The 24,336-nt window shown below is 34.7% G+C and overlaps 2 protein-coding genes across 2 annotated transcripts; both read left to right on the top strand.

Annotated features, from left to right (window-relative positions):
- Positions 1-7,507: 7,507 nt before the first annotated feature.
- LOC129923716 (uncharacterized) lies at positions 7,508-8,587 on the top strand. The gene has a single exon (XM_056016179.1). It carries the CDS (start codon positions 7,508-7,510, stop codon positions 8,585-8,587), a length of 1,080 nt encoding a protein of 359 aa, XP_055872154.1.
- Positions 8,588-9,776: 1,189 nt separating this feature from the next.
- Positions 9,777-10,373, top strand: LOC129923715 (uncharacterized protein K02A2.6-like). Its single transcript, XM_056016178.1, has one exon. It carries the CDS (start codon positions 9,777-9,779, stop codon positions 10,371-10,373), a length of 597 nt encoding a protein of 198 aa, XP_055872153.1.
- Positions 10,374-24,336: the final 13,963 nt, after the last annotated feature.

The following is a 24,336-nucleotide window of genomic DNA, read 5'->3' as shown; positions in this document are numbered from 1 at the left end:
AACTATGATTGCCGTGGCTCCACTGTCACGAATTGCTCCCACTTCTTTAGAATTGACATAGGATGGGAAGACTTTTATTTTGGACTTATTTGATTGCATATAGGCTACATTTTCCTCTCTATGGGTGTTGGTGTTATTGCCATTGTTGTTTCTATTGTTTCTATTTCCGCTATTGTAGTTATTTGGGTGGTTGTTTGTGTGGTAGTTAAATTGGTCCCTTCTAGATTGTCTGTTGTTTCTATTATAGCTATTGTGTTGGTAACTGTTTGCAAAATTTCTTCTTTCATTGGGACTTGCACTCTGGTGTGGTCTATATGGTCTATTATTGTAATTATTGTTGTGCTTGTAGCTGTTTGGGTTGTAGAAATTAGTGTAGCTTCTGCATCTGTAATTGTTACTGTAGTTTATAGGAGCTTTGCATTGGTTTTTCACGTGGCCTTTTCTCCCACAATTAAAACAAGTCTTGGTGTTAGACCATTTGAATTTATCATTGTTGTTGTTGTTGAATGTTGTTGCTGTGGCTACAAGTTGGTGTAGGTCTCTTTTGTCAATCGTGTGTCCAGGGTGACTGTCTTTAAATAAATTTAGATTCGTTATCAGTTCAGTCTCTGTCTTGATCTTTTTTTCTTTAAGGAAAGTAAATACCAAGTCTGTGACGTTGTTGAGGACATTGTCAATAAGTAGCATGTCTAGGATTTGTGTCGGGTCCTTGATGTCACATTTTGCTAGCTCTAACCATTTTATCATATTAGTCCTCATGTCGAATATTATTCTATTAAAGTCCCCATCTTTTTTCAATTTAGTGTCCCTGAACAGCTTACGATAGAAGTCTGAATTTTTCCAGAAGTGCTCTAGTAATCTAGTCTTTACTGCCACATAGTCTTTCTTTTGGTCTATTGTTAAAGTGGAAATGATGTTGAGGGGTTCTCCCGACAAATTTGCTAGTAGGTGTTTGGTCATGTCCTCATTGTTAAGATTGTAAGTTGAGGCAATATGCTCAAATTGGACTAAATAGTTTTCAAGTGTTTCATCTTTTGGAGTGTATTTATGGAATTTAGAGATGAATGGCTTTGTTGTAGACTGTTGGGTTATAATGTTGGGATTTGTTTTGGCAGCTTCTAGTTCTAGTTCTTTTTGTCTAGTTTCTAGTTCTTTTAATTCTTTCTGATGAGCTCTTTCAGCAACTCTTTCTTCCCTATCTCTAATTTGTTTCTTTTCTTCCCTTTCTTTCCTTTCTATTCTATCTTTTTCTTCCCTTTCTTTCTTTTCTATTCTATCTTTTTCTTCCCTTTCTTTCTTTTCAGCCTTTTCTAATTCTTTTTTGATAAATTCCTTTTTCTCATCCCCTTCTAGTTCCATGACTTTCACTAGCTCTAAAATTTTGTCATAGGAAGACATGTTTAATGCTTTGTGTAGTTAATTAAGTGAGAAAGGAATGTACTGTGTTATACCTATCAATACAATGTGTGTCAATTATTTTACATGTGTGTATTATACAATAATAAGAAATTCAATCAATGGTTATAATGTAATGAAAGAATGTAATGAGAATTGTCAAACAAATGTATAGATCTAGATCAAAATTTACTCATTAGTTACTCAATTATAAACTGTTCAAATTCAGTAGTCATAAATATCAACATATGTTATGCATGTGTGCTGTTGTGCCAAAGTAAAATAGTAAAAAAATGTAAATTAGTAAAAGAAAGAAAAATATATGTACAGTATAAGTAAAAGGACAAACACAAAAACAATATAGAGAACAACACAGTCTGCTTTTAAAGAAATTAATAAAAAGTAGAAATGTGACAAGAGAAATACAGATATATGGATACAGGACTTTTAAACAAACAACAATATAGATACAGATTAAGTACACTGACAGAAATACAAACAAGACTCAACAGCTAAATAAATATTTTCCCACTATATTCTATGACCTCCGTACCAACAAGGAGAGCCTCAAACGCATTGGGCCTTATAGAGGTTAAAGAACAAATAGGATAGACCCTAATAGATCCTATTGTTATGATAGTTCATAAAATAGTCCCTCTCCAGCCACCCTCAAAAGAACACTTAGAAAAATGAAAATGGTTACTCACTAGTGACTATCCTCAATAGTCAACAATACTTAATTGGATACTATAAATTCAACAATACTTAGTTAGATACTTTTAAATTATATCAATGTATAACAAATATATTTAATAATTGATCAAAACTTACAGGGGCTTTCTGGTGTAGTCTGATGTAGATAAGCTCGATACTTTTAGTGTAGATCCATAGTCCAGTTATAATCCAATCATGGAATAAATCAGTGAAATAAGGTGATATATCCAATAGTCCAGTCACAAATATATAATATATCCAATAACGAGCTCAATAATCCAAACAGAATTAATTACACTGGTAGCTAGTGATCCAATAACGGCTTAGTACAAATAGTATGGGCAACGATGACTAAGCTGACAAATAGTATATGTATATATAATCCAAAGTACTTGATCTTTTAGAAGATAATCCAAATAGTATATGTATATATAATCCAAAGTACTTGATCTTTTAGAAGATAATCCAATAGTCTATGACTGACATAATTAGCAATATAAGACAGGAGAAGTTCTTCACAGAAGATGTTATGGAGAAGATTCTCTTTAGTTAGGACGATATGGTGGTATCACGTGCCCCAGTGTACCACAATTTGCTACTGGAACAGTGAACAAATGATTAGGTGAGTCTCAAAAGACGTACACCACGATGAATCGTCGACTTGAATGACGTCGGAATTGATTAGTACAGACAGGTAGCTGTACTCCGGCTTTTCTTCAGTAATTGTTTTCACCCATATTGCGGCTCATCAGGCATGACTGTATTCAGTTTCATACACACTAATTAAATCGACTCTTATGTGTATGAGGATGTTAAGGTAGTAGATCTCTAAGAGTTGAGATGAATGGGCCTTGACCTGTTGACTGTTGTTTATCATCAATCTGCATCAGATCTTGGTTTCTGGTTGCTTCAACTTGATATTGTATTTTAAGTCTAGTTGGCTACATTCCAGATCTAAGATAGCACGCCAAGATCTAGGAATCGATCTGAGATCATGTTGTAACAAGGTCACCTGAGTTGATTTCTTGTTGAAGAAAAGTTTATTAGCCCTCTAAGTTCTGCTCAATTGTTTTCGCCGCCATTATGGAAGAAAATAGTCCTTGTACTTCTACGCCAGATGGAATTTAGATGATCGACGATTTACTTGTTAAAGAGTGTAGGTTCGTTCTGTCATTTAAGACATACTGGCCACCAAATGTCGCCGCCTGGTTTTAGTTGTAGGCGTGACGACGTGCCTGTGTCCGTGTGTTGTAGGTATTGTTCCTTAAGTAGATACTTTCTGATGCGCACTATATTTGCAGGTGCGTGAGTATACTAGCGTACTGAACTCTTCAAGCACAAACGTTCCAAAACATTAATAAACGCTCTTGTAGCAGACGATAATTTTATTATACATATAAAATATGAATCACAAAAGTTACTGGCGACTTCAGCCATCACAAAATATAAACCAATAAATACTGGCTGCTCATGCCATATAGAATAAGTAATCACATCAATGAAATGTTCACAATATAAGTCCGAAGAAATCTCTCAAGTTAACATAAGATCAAATTCATTAAGGTACATATTACAGACAGAGAAAATCGTACATCCACTCTCTGCTGGAGTTCTCCACTAACTGCCTAACATTGACCCTTATTTCAGAGTCCTTTAACTTATTCACATAACCTCGTGCTTGCCCGCACGGAATATTACAATAGGTGACTGAGTGTCACTTCATGTCACAGAGGTTCTAAAACTGGACTGTGACATAAGTTATATCCAGAGTCTTATTATTATTCGTTCATAATAATCAACAGTTACTAGATCCTATCACAAACTTTTACCTGGTAATTTGAGTACTCTTGGGAGTTCAGAGCAGACTGTCTGGCAGTTTCTGTCTTCTTCAAAACAAAAAAAAAACAACGTTTGAACTGTCTTATCCTCACTAAATATTTGTTTACATATTGAAAAAAAAAAACAACAACCATTTTTAGCATACATTACAAGATATAGTAGAGAAGAAAGGTTTGCTGATCAATTAACTTAGGAACTTTAAATGTCAAGCTTAAACTTGGTTCTGACACATAATGATACCTAGACATAGACTCCCAAATAGCTAAGACAGAATGACCAAAAGTGTCTGGCACAGAGAAGCCATCACCATACAAACTTAACTAGAGGTCAGTCTGACTGTTTTCCTCTCAACAATTCTCTATGCTTTGAATCATGGACAGTGTATAGAAGGCATGCCATGAAGCTTAGCTCTAAATGATAGAGCATATGGACACCACACTACGAGAATAGGAGTACAAACTGCAAAGGATAAAAAAAAAATCAGCCTTGAAAGAAGAAAAATAGAAATCCACACAGCCTTACATTTACCCAGTTGCAGCCAAACATTCCAAGCTCATCAGAAAGGCACAAAAAAATGGAATGTGCCACCTAGAGGACAGATGTGTCCTATGAATTATAATGAACGAACTATACATTAAATATGATGTGAGCTGTTAATAGATGTTTTATTTTAGATGATTCAGACAAGAAAGATTGATGCCTATTATAAGCTATCCTGACAAGATCAATGCCTAATCTTTCGACTCAGGACTGGACACAAACAGAATGAGACAACATATGTACCAGAAGCTCAAAATTGGAACCAGTGAAATCTGCGTATGTGGAGTGTTACCAGAGAATGTCCTTCAAAACTGTTCTCTTTACCATGAGGCCTGTACAAGAAACTGACCCCAATACACCCCAATAGAAAGAAAACTATATGGAGAGATCCCTGATTAAAACCACTGTGCAGTTGATATAAAAATATTGGTTAAGTCATCTGAATGCTCCAGCATAAAAATAAGAATGAGGAAGAAGAAGATGATTCAGATGATCCTTCAAAAAGCCAAGGAAGGTTTTGAAAGATTTTTTAGCCTTTAAAAAACAACAACTACTGATCAAATACTTTTACATTAAGGTAGTAAAGTAAAACTAACAAGAAAAATGAGTCTTACCTGAGCTATGTAAAATGATGCCAAAAGATCAGAAAGTCTTACTGTGCTTATAAACTGAAAATCAAACAAATATTTTAAGATAATCTTAAATGTAGCAATTGACTTGATATAAGTATGGGTTGAAGTGACACTAGAGATGTGGGACAGGTTTCATTCAGTAGGCTAGGCTCTATCATTTTCAATTATTCTAAAAATATTTTTTTTTCCTTTTTCAAAACTCATCATGAATTGGACAGGTAAACATCATGGCTCTGTTGAAGCACATTATAAAAGAAACTTATCTGAAATAGGGAGGCTTTGTGCTTAGTTGAAATGCACCTGTACCAGAACAAATAATTTTTAAAACCAATTAAAACATAAATATTTTTTTTAGTACTTTCATAAATATAATCTTTTTTTTAATTTGTAAACATAGTTGGGTTCTTTGGGTAGATTAATTCAAATTGTGGGAGATGTACTATTACTTCAGTTTCTTCTTCTTCTTCTAGCCAGCTTTATTGCTGCTGAGCTGTCAGCTCTTTTGCAGACTGTGCCAAGGAAAAAAAGTGTGCTGTTTTCTTCAGTTGTTCAGCACTGCCGTACAGAGTGTTGGTTATGTTGGGCTGTAGTGGAAGTAGGGTCTGCCTAAGGTGGATTAGGGAGGGGCATTCAAAGAGGATATGGTTTACGGTTTCAAAGGGGTGGGCGCAGTGTCTGCAAAGGGGTAGTTGTGTGGAGTTTATTTTGTTCAGGTGGTAATTTAATAGTGGTGTGTGTCCTGTTCTTAGTTGGAAGATTGTAGATTGTTCTTTGCGGGGGAGGAAGTTAATACTGTCCAGTTTGTTAGGCTTAGTCATTTCTCTGTACATGGCTCTGCCTGTGTTTCCTGATGCCCATTGGTTGAGCCACTCCTCTTTGTGATTGTTGACTAACATTGACGTTAGGGTGAGGTAGTTAACAGGTCTATCTGGTTGTTCCATAGATGAACCTGCCTTTGATAGCTTATCTGCCTTTTCATTTCCCATGATGCCAATGTGTCCAGGGATCCACTGTAGTGTGATATTGATATTTAATTTTGATATCATCTGGTGGATTATCACAATGAGTGTTGTCAACTCCCTTGGGCTGTTTGAGGTGCTGCTATTAAGTGCTTGCAGAGTAGATTGGGAGTCTGTAAAGACAACAATATCTGATGGTGGTTGCACTCCTTCATATAATTTGTTTTCCACTGTCTGAAGTGCTATGGTAATTGTCTCAATTTCGGCTTGGAAGTTTGAGCAGTAATCGCCACAGGGTGCGCTTATCTCAAAGTGTTTATTTTTAGGGAAGACCAGGAAGGCACCAAGACCAGCATTGATGGTAGCTTTGAAAGCCGATCCATCTGTATAAATATGGATAGCTGTTTTTTTTATACCTTTCGATTGTTTCAAGTGTGCCTACTTTGAGCTCCAGTGGATTTGATTCTTTTGTTAAGGTGTTATTTAGTAAAAGTGTTTTGATGGTTGGTTGTTTGTAGTTTAGTCCGGGTGTAATGTTTGAAAACCTGGTAATTTTTTCTCTGTTATTGAGTAGGTGGTGTTTTAGGGCTAGTTCGTCAGTAAGTTGGATCAGAGTCCTTTGCTTTTTTTGGTTGTTTTTCCTATTTCTCTGTGTTAGTAATTTATTTGGATGATCGTCCTTCAACCTTCTGTATCTCTCAATAGCTTCTAATGCTGCTCTGTTGCGCCTTAACTTAAGAGGTTCAATATTGGAGTCTATTTCACAGGCTGCTGTGGGAGTAGTTATCATACCTCCACTAATTAGCCGCAAGGCTTGGTTTTGGATTGTATCTAATGATGATTGATAGGTTTGGTTGGCAGCTACTTGTATAGAGAGACAGTTATCCAGACATATCCAGTGTATAACTGTCTTAAGGTTTTCTTTTCAGCTCCCCAGGATGTTCCTGCTAGGTGTTTTATTATGTTTAATCTTTGTGATGCCTTTTCTTTTAAATCTGCCATAAAGTGTTTTAGAGACAGTCTTTGGTCTAGTTTTACACCAAGATATGTTAGATTGTGATAGTAAGTGTATGTGTTTTGCGTGGCTGGTAGTGCAGTGTGTGTGCCTGTGTATGAAATGACCAGTGGACCTTGAGTGTACATGCTTGAGTGAACAGCAGTGTGTCAGGGACTGTGTGTAAAAGGAAGTCAGAGTATAGAGAACAAGTGGCTGGAGTAAAGAGCATAAATAAGGGCGAATAAAATCATTGTTTATTGAAGCTCGTGTTGTTTTAGTCTATTACATGGTGTCAGATGGACCGACTCCACCCGCCACAACCGCTGGAATTAAATGGCAACGTAGCAGAAAATTAGAAAAGGTTCAAACAATCCTTTCAGATATATTCGATAGCAAGTGGACTGGATACCAAAAGCAGAGAAGTACAGTCTATGACATTACTGCATGTGATCGGCCAAGAAGCAGTGCAAGTCTATAACACTTTCCAATGGACGGACAATGAATGTAATGAATGTGAGATTAGCAAGTCCTTCCATACACTTCACTGCATTCTTAATAAGTTTGAGAAGTACTGTCTACCAAGAAAAAATGTTACCATTGAAAGACATGTTTTTTTCCAGCGTTCTCAACATGAAGGAGAGTCATTTGACAACTTTGTCACTGACATCAAACTCAAGGCAAAGACATGTGAGTTTGATTTGCTTAAAGATTCCCTAATAAAAGATAGGATAGTTGGTGGCATAAGGAATGAGAACACCCGAGCAAGACTTTTGAGAGAACCAGATCTAGACCTTAACAAGGCAGAAAATATATGTCGGGCAGCTGAGGAAACTGAATGGCAGCTTAAGCTCATGAATGAAGAAAGTGGGGTACACGTTGTGAATTCAGCTACCAATAGATTTAAAAGAACAAAAGGAAATGTGAGTTGTAGCTATTGTGGCAAGGAACACAGACCACGTCAGTGCCCAGCTTATGGGGAAACATGTCACAAATGTCATAAAAAAGGTCATTTTTCGTCAGTGTGCAGATCAAAGCCTGTAAGTATAGTGAAGTCAGAAGGTCGAGATGACTCCATTGAGGAAACATTTTTCATCGGCAGTATTGGCTCCCATAGTCTAAGCAACGAATGGAACTCACTCATTACTGTTGAAAACAAACAAGTCACATTCACGTTGGATACTGGAGCACAAGTCAATATTCTCCCATACAGAATCTTCAAGCAATTAAAAAGAAAGAAACTTCTGGAAACAACATCCAAACTTACTACTTACAGTGGAGAAAGATTGAAGGTTGTTGGCAAAGCACACATTAAATGTACTGTTAAAAGTAAAACAGCCATAATAGAATTTCAAATTGTGGAGACATATTCAAAGCCAATTATGGGTCTACCAGGCTGCCAACAAATGAATTTAATCAGAAGAGTTGACTTTATAGAGGACGATACACTCTCAGGCTACGCAGATGTATTTACTGGCTTAGGCTGCATGGAAGAGGAATATAATATACTATAAAGGTCAATTCCAACATTAAACCTGTTGTACATGCAGCAAGGAAAGTCCCAGCGGCACTACGTGAGGAATTACAAAATGAATTGAGAAGAATGGAAGATGAGGGTGTCATTGAAAAAGTAGATCATCCCACTGCATGGGTCAACTCACTTGTTATTGTTGAAAAGAAAGGAGGCGGATTAAGGATATGTCTAGACCCTAGAGACCTCAACAAAGACATTCAAAGAGAACACTATCAATTACCTACTATAGAAGAAATAGCTAGTCGACTAAGTGGCAGTCAAGTGTTCACGGTATTAGATGCCAACTCTGCCTTTTGGCAAATTAAATTAGACAAGAGCTGTACAGATCTAACAACTTTTAACACACCTTTTGGTCTCTACAAGTTCCTTCGTCTACCATTTGGGCTAAACTCTTCTGCAGAAGTATTTGCAAAACGTTTCCACCAAGCTTTCGACGTTATACAAGGGGTTGAGACATACATGGACGAAATACTGATAGCAGGTAGAACAATAGAAGAGCATGATGATAGACTTAGGCAAGTTCTTGACTTAGCAAGAAGGAAAGGAATCAAAATGAAGCCATCTAAATGTAGCCTAAGAGTACGACAAGTCAAGTTTGTAGGACATATCATTACAGATAGTGGTATAAAGCCTGATGACTCAAAGATTGAAGCAATACAATCCATGCCATACCCTACAGATCGCAAGGAACTAGAAAGATTTTTGGGTATGATTAATTATCTTGGTAAATTCTTACAGAACTTGTCAGAAATAACTGCCTCATTAAGAGAGTTACTTAAACAAGACAACGAGTGGATATGGTTGGAACAACATCAGAAGGCTGTTGATTATTTAAAGAGTTTGATCACAACCGCCCCAGTTTTAGCCTTTTATGATGTTTCACAGCCAGTCAAGTTGTCTGTGGATGCTTCACAGGAGGGACTTGGAGCAGTATTAATGCAGAATGAAAGGCCAGTGGCTTACGCCTCAAGATCTCTTACAGACTGTGAAAAACGATATGCACAAATAGAAAAGAAATGCTTGCCATTGTCTTCGGAGTTGAACATTTCCATTACTATGTGTATGGACGTCCAATAAAGGTTGAAACAGATCACAAACCTTTGGAAGCGATTATCAAAAAGCCTTTGGCATCTACACCACCTAGGCTTCAGCGGATGCTTCTTTGACTAATGAAATATGAAATACTGCTGGAATACAAGCCAGGCAAAGAAATGTCTATTCCAGACACACTGTCAAGAGCATCGCTACCAATCAAATATCCCTCAAGTGATGACTGGCAAGTTCATCTGATCGTCAATAGTTTACCCATGTCAGATGAATATATGAACATTTTTCAGCAGGCCACTGCAGATGATGCTGTTTTAAGGCTGTTAAAGAATAATAATATGATAGGCTGGCCAAACAAGAGAGCTGAAATTCCACAAGCATATTCAGGATTTAAAGAAGAACTTAGTGAAAGCAATGGTTTACTTTTTAAAGGAGAAAGATTTATAGTACCAAAAGTATTGCAAAAAGAAATGCTTCAAAGACTGCACCAAGGTCATCTTGGGCGAGATAGATGTCTTGTTACAGCTAAGGAGGTGTTCTTCTGGCCTGGAATGTCTAAGCAGATTATAGACATGGTATCAACATGTGCAGTGTGTAACGAACACCAGAAGTCCCAGCAAAAGGAGCCATTGTTACCACATGATACTCCTGTACTTCCTTGGGAAAAATTGGAGCTGATAATTTTGAGTATCTCAGTAAAAACTATTTGCTACTTGTAGATTACTATAGTAATTTTTTTTAGATAAATCTTATCCCAACACTAAAGGCTTCAGATGTGATCATACATATGAAATCACAATTTGCTCGACATGGTATTCTAAGGGAAGTAATTAGTGACAATGGACCCTCATTTGCTTGTCAAGAATTTCTGAAATAGAAGGATGTTAAGAGACACATGTACAAAATCAAGGGTCATGCCTGATATTTTTGAAATGGACACCCCAGAGACAGTCATTAATGGTCAAACCACACAGCCAGAGAACGTGAGCGATACAAATGTGCAACAGGAACAGACTAACACTACCAATCCGCCGCCTGTAATAACTCGATATGGTAGGCAAGTTCGGCCACCAGTACGTTACCCTGACGCAGATAATTAGATACATGTATATCTTTTTATTATTATGCAATTTGTATATAATTGATGTCTATTTGTAAACCTAGACTGTTGTTGTTTTTTTTACTACACATTTTATAATTTATATTGTTACTATTGATAATATTAACAATTGAACATTCTGTTGTGTTAAACATGTATTCAGTTTACTCATTTGTTTATAGTGAGACAGAAATCATTTGTATAGTCAATTGATATCTCAAAGCTTTTAAGGAGGGAGATGTGATAGTAAGTGTATGTGTTTTGCGTGGCTGGTAGTGCGGTGTGTGTGCCTGTGTATGAAATGACCAGTGGATCTTGAATGTACATGCTTGAGTGAACAGCAGTGTGTCAGGGACTGTGTGTAAAAGGAAGTCAGAGTAGAGAGAACAAGTGGCTGGAGTATAGAGCATAAATAAGGACGAATGAAATCATTGTGTTTATTGAAGCTCGTGTTGTTTTAGTCTATTACAGGATTTTCTTCTTTATTTATTGTCTAAGAGTCTATTTTTAGGATGTAGTTTCTTTTTGCTGTTTTGTTGCTGTGGCTAAAGATTGAATAAACTGGCTTTTCTTTGTTTACTTCAGTTAAAAAAACAGTACTGAGAAACTTGAAACAAAAATGTACAAACTTAAAACAGTGTGTAAATGTAAAGTAAGAACTATTTTTTTAAACTATTTTTTTAAACTCATACCTTTATTTCAGCAGGGCGGTAATACTTTCTATTTTTGTCCTCTATAGCTGTTTTGTACCTATCTCTAGGAAAATGTTTGATACCAAAGTTGCCTTTTAACTTGCGAAGGACCTTCTCAATTGTTTTCATTCTAACATCATCTTCATTTATGGCTAATGCAGGCCAACTTACACTCAATAGAAGAGAGGCATCAGTGTTCTGCGATACAAAAAAAAAAAGTCATTTCGAAAAGTTCAAGGATACAAGAGTATGCAAATATCAAGATCCAGGATTCTTGTCCATTTAAAGTTCACAAGATTAGGTTTTGAGGAATATACATGGCAGCAGAGTAGTCAAGTGCTTGGTTTCCTGATGAAACTGACTAGATCTCACATTATGCCATAAAAGTGCTTTATTTTCAACTAGTCCTGCTACATCTGTAGATTCATTTATTTGCAATGCATATGTACTGCATATTTCTTATTTTCAAAGCAAGTAACAATTTTTTTTTTGGTTCATTAAATGATATGATTTAATAATTGGTATAAGTAATTACCTCCCCCCCCCCCCCAAATAAATGAAAACAACCTAACATAAACATAAAATTGAAATACATGATGCAAAATAGAGCCATGAGATTTATAACAAACAAATATTCACATTTGAGTAACACCATTGGTAAAGTCACTAAATTTAGAAATTTCTGAACTAAAGACTAAAAAGTACAGTAATAAAACATTAAACACTGAACAATAATTTGCAAATACAAAACACACCTAATAATATACTAAGAAAGACACAAAGATAAAAGCACATTTCTTTTTCCATATGCTAGGACAAGTTTGTCCAAGTATTCCTTCCCCGATGTCATTAGAGCATTGAACAGTTTGTCTGAATTAGCCAGGTTAATCATGCAAAATGAAAACCATGTAGTGGACTGTGCAGAAACCTAATAATGGGATATTCAAAATAAATGTCAGTTCCTATTAATCAAACATGAATACAAACTGAATAGAGTAAGATTTGCTGTGGTTGAGAATTGGAGATGTAAGACTAATAGCAGTTGTAGACTGAGTGATCTACAAAAATGAAGTTTCTCTGCTAGGCTGCCTAGTACCTAGTACATACATTCTTTTTTCTTTGGCCTCATATTACAATGGTAAAATGGTTATAAAGAGGTGAATAAAATATGGTTAAATATAGATAAGCTCTTAAGAGGATACAAACAGATCTCTGAACTGGCAACAGCACCAGAGCCCATGTACTATGCTAATATCTTTGACCATCAAGTCCCCAAAAAGAACCTTTCAAGTTAGTTAGGTTATTAGGACTCATTGTTTTGCAATTTGCCAAGAGTCTGCCCACATACTTTTTTTTTTACTTTTGTTATCTTTCCATGGGCATTTTTTTTACAAAGAGGCTTTGTTCTTTGCTTACCTCAGAGTTTGATTCCCAGGGTAAGATTGTTCTGTTCCTGTGGTGAGCATCAATATTAACAAAAATCCCAGACCAGGTGGCTCCATGCTCACCAAATAAGTTGCATTCATTGACTGCCTTAATGCTGCTCTAGCAACGCCAACTGAAATGATGACAAATACAATAATATATTTCTTAAAACATCTTGCATTTCTTGCTTATGATAAGATAAGATTATGTGTTCTATTTCATTAAATTAGATGTTAATGAATAAAAAATTAGATATCCAATATTATATTTATTTTTTGGGGGATATCTGTTTCCATTATCTTTTATACCATTGTTATATCTAGTAAGCATGCATCTCTATTCTTCCATTGTTTAAGTTACCAGCATGTATCTCCATTGTTATAATTATCAGGCTCTCTGTCCTTATTGTTATATTTACCTGGCATGAATCTCTGTGCTTTTATTGTTATATTTCCTCTTTCCCAGGTGTTCTATAAGCTCATAGTCAGGTGTTCTATAAGCTCTCTCCACATAAAAAATTAGATTCTGTATGAAGTTGACTTCATCTGTTGAATGAATCCCCTGAAATAAAAGTAGGAAGAATTCATTCATGCTTTTAAGCATCATTTCTGCAATCATCAAATACAAATTCAACTTATAAATATGATAAGAGCGGCACAACACATTTTTTAAAAAATCAATGTTGCCTTTCATGATACTGTACCATTGTTAATTGGGAGAACTGAAAAAAAAAATCCTTTTCAATAAATACCAAGAATAACAATAAAAAGAAAGATTTTGTTATTGGTTATTTAAATAACAATATGAGTACAAGCAACAAGTACAGGTAATAATGAAAGTGCCATGATGTAGAATATACTGTGTCTGGCAGAGAAGGGGCAAAGTTGAACAACTGGCAACTAAGCCAGGTAATCTTCAGGTAGGAAAGGCTCATTAGCTTGCCATCCACCTGGAAGGAAAAAACAGAATCCAAACTCTGCTGCCTTGCGGCTGTGCCCAACATGGGAATAGCTTTGGTAGTCAAACTGGTTCCCGGTCATTTCATCCCCGGTCACTTCATCCCCGGTCATTTCATCCCCTGGTCACTTCATCCACTGGTCACTTCATCCCCCGGTCACTTCGTCCCCGGTCATTTCATACCCTGGTCACTTCATCCCCGGTCATTTCATCCCCTGATATTTTCATCATCTGATCATTTTTATCTAACAAATTGTAATTTTAAAAATCATGAAATTAGCAATATTTAATGTATTTATTTTTTATTTAAATGACAAAATTGTAAGATGTTAATGTTTAAAAGGAATTGAAGCAAAACTTCTACAGGCGACATGATATCCCGAGGATGGGTGAACTCAGCCTTTATTAGAAAAAAATAAAACCTTATTTCAAGGCTAAAAATGACGCACCCATTTTCAAGAAAGAGCGATTTAAAAATAAAATAAAGTGAAACATGGTCGTACTTTCACCACACCTTGGCCTTTGATGATAAGTTATCAGCGGAACGGTCATAATTATTGTAATCGCACTTCTATCTCTCAAATGATTTTTTACTACTTCCACCAAACCTTGGCCTTCGATCCAGATAATATTATGATATTACAACCCCCACATCCAATAGAAGCGCTATAGCTAAGTACACACCCAGATTTACAATATAATATAAGATTTCTCTTTAAGAATACAAAGTGGAAGAGGAAACACTATAAACACATTAGTAACAAGTCATAAAATGTCAAAAAGCATTCTACATAATCATATTTATATACAAAATATTTAATTGGGGATGAAATGACCGGGGATGAAGTGACCGGGGGATGAAGTGACCAGGGGATGAAGTGACCAGGGGATGAAATGACTGGGGATGAAGTGACCGGGGATGAAATGACCGGGGATGAAGTGACCGGTCACCAGTCAAACCTGTGGAAAAAATCAGGAACTTGTGACTTTTGGGCAGCTTGCAGCACAAATGCTACATCCTGGCAGAAACTGTGAAGTCATTAATACCAAGCAGTATCAGCACCTGTGTTCCCTAGGAAAAAAACAACTTTTTTTGGAGCAAGGGGAACTTATGTGGACAACATTGTTCTGACCATAGCTAATGTCCAGGCCATCCTCTAATTTCCATGAGATGATCCCTAGTTGCAGGTGACTGATAAGGTCATTGTTATTGTGGAAAAAAAAAAGGTTATAGTTCTTTTTCCCTCATTCTTTGACATATTCATAATTGTATAATTAGAAATGGAGGTGCAATGGATGAGCAGTAAGCCCTTGGCCTCTGAGCTGGGTGTCCCAAGTTCGAATCCTGGTAAAGGCTGCAATTTTTAATTTCAGGATCTTTGGGGGCCTTTGAGTCCACGCAGCTCTAATGGGTACCTGACATTGGTTGGGAAAAGTAAAGGCGGTTGGTCATTGTGCTGGCCTCATGACACCCTTGTTAACTGTGGGCCACAGAAAAAGATTACCTTTTCATCATCTGCCCTATAGACTGCAAGGTCTGAAAGGTGAACTATACTTTTTTTTTTTCTATAATTAGAAATGAAAATATTACTTGCTGAAATAGTATTTTTATTTACTGGTATTCCAGGAGATATAGTGCAACTCTGTAATACAATAGAAATATCATTTTTTTATTCTTGAAATATCATTTTTTTTATTCTTGTAAGACACACAAAGGTTCAGTAAGTTCAAGTTCCTATAAAATGTTGTATATCTTGAGCTATGCTAGGTAAGTATATTTGTTACATCTAAAGTGTGCTAAATGAAATAACATCTAAAAATATTAAGAATATTAAGAAACAGTTTCAGGTGAAATAAAATTTTCAAGCGAAATCCTTTAAAACTTTTCCCCATGTCTCTCTATGCTTTAAATAACTAATAACTTTTTCACAACTTCAAGACATTTGTACTGGTGACTGATCATTTCATCCCTGGTCACATCATCCCCAATCAATTCATCCTTGGTCACTTCGTCCCCATTTAAATATTTTTTTCTAGTTGTGTAACTGTGCTGTTAAGGCTTCGCCTTTAAGCCCTTGTTTATCTAATATATAAATATGTTTATTTAGAACACTTTTTGATATTTTGACAGTTATTATAGTGTTCCTTCCACTCTTCATAATTTTTGAGAAGTGAAATAATATATGTAAATAAGTAGATATATTGTAATGCAGGCTTTGTATTTAGTTCTATTGTTTCTGTTTGCTATAGGGATGCCAATATTATCCTGCACATTTTGTGTTAATGTTATGAACAAATGCCAAGGTGTGGTGGAAGTAGGGGAAATCTCTTGAGAGATACAAGTACAATTAGAATAATTATGATCATGCCGCTCTAGGCTGATTACTTATCAAAAGAGGTAAATGTGAAAGTGATGGAAATCTTTTGAGAGATAAAAACAATTAAAATACTTATGATCATGCTGCTGATAACTTTTCTCCTGACGGCCATCTTTTTTTAATTTTATCTTTAATTGTCAATCATTCTTTCTTGAATATGAGCATGCAACTTCAAACCCAGATATAACATTTTATTTTTTCTAATTTCTAATAAATGCTGACTGCAAAAATACATAGCACTGGCTAAGAAATTAAGAATGATGTTGTAATGACACAAGATGCGTAGAAGTTGATGTGAATCGGGTTTTTCCTAAGTAATGTGACGAGTAAGAACAGAGTAGGATGACGAACAAGAAGAATAACGGATAAGACGCCTAGGAGGACGACGCTAGGCTAGCGACGACAGAGGACTGTGCCCTTTTTATTGTTTATTAAATTGTTGAAGTTATCAGCCTGCGTTATTAAGTATATTCTTGATTCATTCTGTTGTTGTGTCATATGGACTCGCATGCACCATTAACATATATATACTCATCAACAAAATAGACCATCAACAGATGTGGCGACCCCGACGGCCAGGGCGTCATTTTGATCTACAATCTAGTTAACTTCGTGTTCTGGATATATCTACACTTGGCGAAGTACACTGGAGAAGTACTGGATTAACATTCGTTTATTTCTACTAGATCTACCCTACGTCTGTGCTAATTATCTGGACTGCAGCTGGATTTTGGCATCTTTGTTCCAGTGGATCTAGACTTTCTATTAGAGAAAATTCGAAACCGTTACCAGCGTCTAGCTTTGTCAGCCAGGTTGGATATTTTTAGATTGAACCTGGATCTATATATAGATCTATATTGACTATATCTATTGTGTCTGAATCCAGAACTATTTCGTCCGTTGAAGTGATCTAGGGCAGTCCGTCGTCAGTATACCTCTACCTATATACCTCAAGAGTGAAGATACCTCATTTAGTCAGGTTTATCTGTTTATTGTGAGTACGGAAAGTCACCTGAGTCTACATATCTAGTATCTACAAGCTGACCGTTGGAGTCACCTTGTCAGGTTTGTTTTTCAAGCTATTGACTGTTGCAGTGTTGCTGAGCTTGCAATCTAATCTACACACGAGTGATGGTATACCCTACTACCACACTGCGTGACCATCTATTCAACTTGTAAAGTTGACTAATTTATATTCATCAAAAGAGAGAGTTGGACTTAGTCATTTTTTTTTACCTCTCTTGAGACAGCACCACCAGCTTGTCTCAGTATTGACTTATGTTCCTGACCTGAAGACAGAAGCCAGCACCATACCAACAGATCATCAAGTGGAACCGGAACCTTGGAACCTGACCAGAGGACTTTATCTGAGAACCGTACCATACTGTGGCAGCACCAGGAGAGATTGGCCTAACTCAGTACTGCCTGTCGAATAGCCTTTGTGGGAGCACACCTTGCCTTGCCTAAGACTAAGATAGTGGGGAACTTGTGTGGAACTGACCGTTGTAGCTCCGTGGACTGAACAAAGGGGATCTAACTAAAGATAAGTTTATTTTTTCTCTCCATTATTATTAAAGTCTATTAGGGACAGTAGATCTTTGTTAAGAGCAGGTTGCCTGATAAGGGCGTCATTATAGGACACATTAGAAAGTGGACCTGCTCCATTTAATAAAGTCTCGATAATTGTTTAGATTGTCTTGTTTTGTTCGTATCCATGTACATTTTTTTTTTTTTTTAGAAGTCAGGTGAAGTTATCTTTATTTGTCTCTTTCAGTGTATACTTCCCCTAAAAAGATTCATCTCAATAGATTTATTTTTTTGTGTCTTATTATGTTTATTTTACATTATTCTAATTATATATTAGTAATTTTATCTTAAGTAGATAAGGTAAGCCACGTTTAATCTAGATTATAAATTCTAGATTGTTTCCAGGTATTAACTAAATTGTTATACCTATGAGAGCCTTAGATCTATTTTATCCTGAAGACAACTGAGTCTAAGGAGTAAGTATTTATATATATAAATCTTTTGTCCTGATTAATCGGTTGACATTATTTTATAGATGTGTTTAAACACAGTCTAATTGGTCAGAATAAAAAAAATTTTTGTCAGTATCACTGGATTGTGATTTACTGTTGGTGGTATAATATTGATTTACCTATTTGAAGTTGTATTGAAGTTGTATTGAATCTAGACTAGTGACTAGAATAGTCCTAGGGGTATTTATTGGCAAGAAGTAAGTCCATTGAATTAAGTATTGAGGTATTGATAAAAGTAAATGATATTTGTTTATGTGGCCTAAAGTAAGTCCACTGAATTAAGGTGATATAAAATTTGGAGTTGTATTCAAGTATTGTGGCTGTGAGTAAGTCCACTGAGGTAATATTTGTTGATATAACATTGAGCAAAGGTATTTAAATATATAAATATTTATATATTACAAGAAGTATTTGAAAGTGAGTTTTTGTGAAAACTAAATTGTGATATTTAGGCCAATAGGGAGGCCATATCAAAACTATATTGAGACATTGTTTAAAATAAAATAAGCATAATGGCAACAGCTCCAAACTTTGATTATATGGAGACTTTTCGCCAGCAAATTATTGCTGAGGCTAAACAATTAGAACTTAAAGGGAAGGACCTAACTAGCTATGTACAGCAAATGGTGACAATAGAGAGAGATAGAATAGATCAGATAAGGGAGAAAGAAAAAGATAGGGAAGCACAATTAATAAAAGAAGAAGCAGATAGGAAATTACAATATGATAGGGAAGCACATTTAATAAAAGAAGAAGCAGATAGGAAATTACAATATGATCTTGAGAAATTGAGAATTGAAGCTGAACAAAATAAACAAAAAGTTAATAGCAATAATACTAATGATAGATCTAATACTAATACTACCAGTGCCCCAGACAATCACATTGAAACAAATAATAGTAATAATCATACATACAACACTAATATTTCAAGTGATAACAACCATAGGTTGAGGAAAAAACTACAACCCTTTCAGGAGGCTAGAGATTGCATTTCAGATTACCTAAAGAGATATGAAATTAAAATGGTTAATTGTAATATAAGGGAGGAAGAGTGGTCTCAAATTTTGTTAGACTTTGTACAAGGGCAAGCTCTTACAATTTGTCAAAACCATAATCATACTGTACAAAATAGCTACCAAATTTTAAAAAAGGAATTGCTGAATGCATATGGACACAATGCCAGCACATTCAGAAAAAAATATTTTGAAAACACATCTTCCAATCAGATAGAACCACAAACCACTATAAATTTGGAAAAAGACTATTTTAATAAATGGCTGGAATTTGAGAAGATTGACAGTACCTTTGAGGGATTAAAATTTTTTTATATTGCTTGATAATTTTGTAGCTAAGTGTGACCCGCAATTACAATCATTTATCAAAGAAAGGAATCCCAAAGTTTTGGATGATGTTACTGAGATAATAAGAACATATAAAAATGCCTATCCCAACAACCTTTTTTCATGTAAAGATAAAAAGAATATTGATCTCATGGGATATACACAGGAAAACAATGAAAGAAGTAGAAATAGAAGTAGGGATAGCCAACATTTTAGATATAGCAATAGTAGAGATAGGTCAAACAACAGGGATGTTACATGTTATAGATGTGGGAAAAAAAGGACATATGGCTATGAGATGCAGGGGAACACAAAACAGGTCAAACAGTAGGAATAATTATAATAGATCAAGTAGTACACATAATTACAATAGGACAGATAGTAGAAATAATTACAGAGCAGACAGTAGGAATAGGTACAGCAATTACAACAACAATTACAATAATAACACATACAATAGGAGTAAAAGCAGGGAATATAAAAATAGAGATTCTGACAGAGTGTTTTTTGTTAGGGAAAATAAAAACAATTTTGCTTTCTACCCAGCTTTTATTAACAATGTTCCAATAAAGGCAATCCGAGATAGTGGCTGTAACACACTCGTGGTTCGGGCTGATCTCATTGAGGCGCAGTATTATAGGGGATATACAAGGAAAGTGGAGTTGGCAGATGGCAGTATAAAGGAATTAAAGTGTTTATTGAGACACCTTTTTACACTGGCCATTGTGAGGGAGTAGCCATGCCTAACATGAGACATGATATGTTAATTGGAAACTTAACAGGTTTGAAGGAATGTTCAAGACAGGAAACTGAAGCATGGGAAAAGAAATATGAAAGGTTACAGCAGAATAGGAATACTAAAACAGAAAATGACATTAGTAATATGGTAATAACCAGATCTAAGGATAAGCCAAAACAAGAAACTTAGGAACTTATTGATATGAATGATGAAATAGTTAATGGTGAAGAAGACAAAGAGAAAGAAGTTGAAATACAAGGTCAAAAACAAGACGAAACGCAAGCAGAAAAACAGAAAGATGGAACTGAAGAAATGAAAACAGAAGAATTGAAAGGAATAAACAAATTGGCTCAAGAACAAAAACAAGATAATATCATTGGGAAAACATATGACAGAACTAGTGACAGGAGAAATAATAACCCAATGGAGAAATATGTCATAGAAGAAGGAATACTATTTAGGAAAACAAAAATAAATGATAGAGAAATAAAACAATTAGTCTTACCACAAAAGTATTGGAAGGATGTCATGATTTTGTCACATGACAGTAATTTAAGTGGACATAGGGGTATAAAGAAATGTTTTAGAAATTTAGAAACTCAAGTATTTTGGCCTAAAATGAAAGGAACTATATCAAAATACATAAGATCATGTGATATGTGTCAAAGAAGGGGACTTAAGGGTAAATTAGGTAAAGCTCCATTACAGTCAATGGATGAACCAAATAAACCATTTCAAAAGATAGCAATAGACATCATAGGACCTTTAACTAAAACAGAACATAATAATAAGTACATATTGACAATAGTAGACATGTTCAGTAGATATCCTGAAGCAGTGGTATTATCCAATATAGACACAGAAAATATTATTAATGCTTTAGATCAAAAGTTCATAGTCAGACATGGGATACCAAAAACATTACTATCAGACAATGCTTCTATGTTTACATCTGAGTTATTTAAAAGATGGACATTAAAATATGGTATTGAACACATTAAATCATTGCCATTCCACCCGGAAGCCAAAGAGCTTTGTGAACGCCTAAACAGTGTTATAAAAAGATCCTTAGCTAAAATTGTAGAAAATAATCAGAAAAACTGGGATCAATATATTAATTTTGTTCTATTTTCTCTTAGAAATAATATTCATAAGGCAACTCAATTTTCACCATATGAGTTAGTACATGGAAGGAAACCTAGGGATGAAATACAAATTTTTAAAGAAAGTTTGATCTTAAATAAAATAGAAAAGGAAAATGACAATGAAACAGCATTAGATTTAAAACAAATATGGGCGGAAGCTTTTGAGAATAACATGAAATATAAAGAAACAGTACATGAGAACTTAAATGAAAAAAGAAAATTAAGAACATTGGAGGTAGGAGACAAGGTATTACTTTTGGTAATTGACTTAAAAAACAAATTAGGAACACAGAGGAAGGGTCCATTTGTTGTTACAAATAAAACAAGTGAAGTAAACTATAAGATTAATATGAATGGAAAAATAAAAACATATCATATAAATAATTTGAAGTTATACAATGAGAGAAATGAAAATCAATTTCAAAATTTGGATACAGAAGTAAACAATGAAAATCAAACTCAAAAGTTAGATACAGAAACTGTGGAAAATGAAAATCAAGTAGATGAATGTTTAATTGTTTTAATCAATGAGGAAACTAATGAAAATGATATTAAAAATATTCCTATACTAGAAACTAAAGATAATCAAACATGGGAAAAACTGAATTTAGAAAATTTATCTCCAGAAAAAACAAAAGACGTAATAAATGTAATCAGTGATTTTAAAGAAATGTTTTCCAGTTTGCCAGGAAAAACAAATATCATAAAGCATGACATAAAATTAACTAGTGACAAACCTATTTTCATGAAGCCTTATAGGATTCCATTACACTTACAGGGAAAAGTTAAAGATGAAATAGACAACTTATTAAAACTAGGAATAATAGAACCATCCAATTCAGCTTATGCTTCACCAATAGTTATAGCAAAGAAAAAGAATGGGGATATAAGGTTATGCATAGATTATAGACAGTTAAATAAGATAACTGAATTTGATCCTTACCCTATGCCTAACATTGATGACATATTACACAAATTGTCCAATGCTAAAGTATTTACAAAATTGGATCTGACAAAAGGATATTGGCAAATTCCTTTAACCAATAGAGCTAAACCTTATACTGCATTTATCACTCCTTATGGAATATTCCAATGGAACTTTATGAGCTTTGGGCTTATAAATGCTCCAGCTACCTTTAATAGGATGATGATGTCGGTTATAGGTCATAGAAAAAATGTAATCTGTTACTTAGATGATATATGCATTTTTCATGAGGATTGGAAAGAACATTTAAAAGGAATTAGGGAGATTTTTGAGTTAATTAAACAAAATGGTCTAACAGTTCAAGCAGAAAAGGTAGAGATAGGCTTAGAAGAAATCACATTTTTAGGACATAGAGTTAAAAATAATACTATCAGTCCCATTGAAGATAATGTAAAGAAGATATTAGAAATAGAAATACCAACAACACAAAAACAGATTAAATCAATACTAGGGATGATAAACTATTATAGAAAATACATACCAAATTTAGCAGAGATAGTTGATCCATTAAACCAGTTATTAAAGAAAGGACAGCCTAGAAAAGTGACTTGTAATAGAAAGTGTGTAGAAGCTATAGAGAAAGTTAAGCATATTTTTTCTACAAATTTGATATTGAGATTACCAGATGTTTCTAAAATATTCTATGTCACTACTGATGCTTCTGGTAGTGCTATAGGAGGTTGTTTGATGCAACAGTATGATAAATTACACCCAATAATTTATGTAAGTAGGAAATTATCTGATACTGAGAAGAGATACAGTGTCATAGAGAAGGAGGCTTTAGCTGTTGTTTGGGTTGTAACTAAGTTGGAAAGCTATTTACTGGGAAACAAATTCATATTGTTATCTGATCACAGGCCTCTTAAGTTTATGCAAGAAAAAAGTATTAAAAATGGTAGATTATACAGGTGGTTTCTAATTTTACAAGAATATAATTTTCAATTAGAGGCTATTAGGGGAGAAATCAATATTGTAGCTGACATGTTGTCAAGAGTTACAGTGAGATAAACTATTGTAAATAATGATTATTCATTTTGATTTGTTTATGCATGTATATATATGTATATGTTCTAGTCAATGGGTATGAATAAGTTGTTTATATATGGATACTATATTTTATTTCCTTTAAAGGAAGATAACTCAGTAAAATATAAATTGGGAATTTTTATTAAATCAAGGGAGATAATTATATATATATATATTTTCCGATAATTAAAGTCAAAGGTGTAAATTAAAGTAAGTATGATCATCTACAGTCAATTTTTTTTTATATATAATCATTATCATTCATTAGTAAAAGGCTAGGTCAGTTTGGAAATGGTAAGTGGAGAGAAAATATACTTATTGGTACCCAACAAAAAGTCAGGTAGAATAATTTGGAAAGCTGTTTTGACACAAATATTACATTTTGTCTGACAGGAAAGGTTTGGTGTGATGTGAGGCGATCAACAATGCACGTATAGCCAATGACAGTATTTACTCTGAAAAACTCTGGACACCAGGAACTGATGAAGATGGGAAACATGATGATGTCCATCAAGATCAAGATATATGTTTGTTTTGTCTTTCCCCAAAATTTTGGCCATGTATATTGTACAGACATGACAGTAGGGATAGTGTTTTAGACTGAAAAAAAAAATTGACAAAATTTTTTTTTTGATAAAGGGGGGAGGAAATATGTAATGACACAAAATGCGTAGAAGTTGATGTGAATCAGGTTTTTCCTAAGTAATGTGACGAGTAAGAACAGAGTAGGATGACGAACAAGAAGAATAACGGACAAGACGCCTAGGAGGACGACGCTAGGCTAGCGACGACAGAGGACTGTGCCCTTTTTATTGTTTATTAAATTGTTGAAGTTATCAGCCTGCGTTATTAAG

The sequence above is a fragment of the Biomphalaria glabrata genome, chromosome 17 (assembly GCF_947242115.1).
Source record: "Biomphalaria glabrata chromosome 17, xgBioGlab47.1, whole genome shotgun sequence".
NCBI lineage: Eukaryota > Metazoa > Mollusca > Gastropoda > Planorbidae > Biomphalaria > Biomphalaria glabrata.
Note: the sequence above shows the minus strand (reverse complement) of the source record. Positions and strands in the feature narration are given on the sequence as shown.

Coding starts and splice junctions, on each gene's coding strand:
- LOC129923716 (XM_056016179.1), top strand. CDS start 7,508: ATGACATTACTGCATGTGATCGGCCAAGAAGCAGTGCAAGTCTATAAC.
- LOC129923715 (XM_056016178.1), top strand. CDS start 9,777: ATGAAATATGAAATACTGCTGGAATACAAGCCAGGCAAAGAAATGTCT.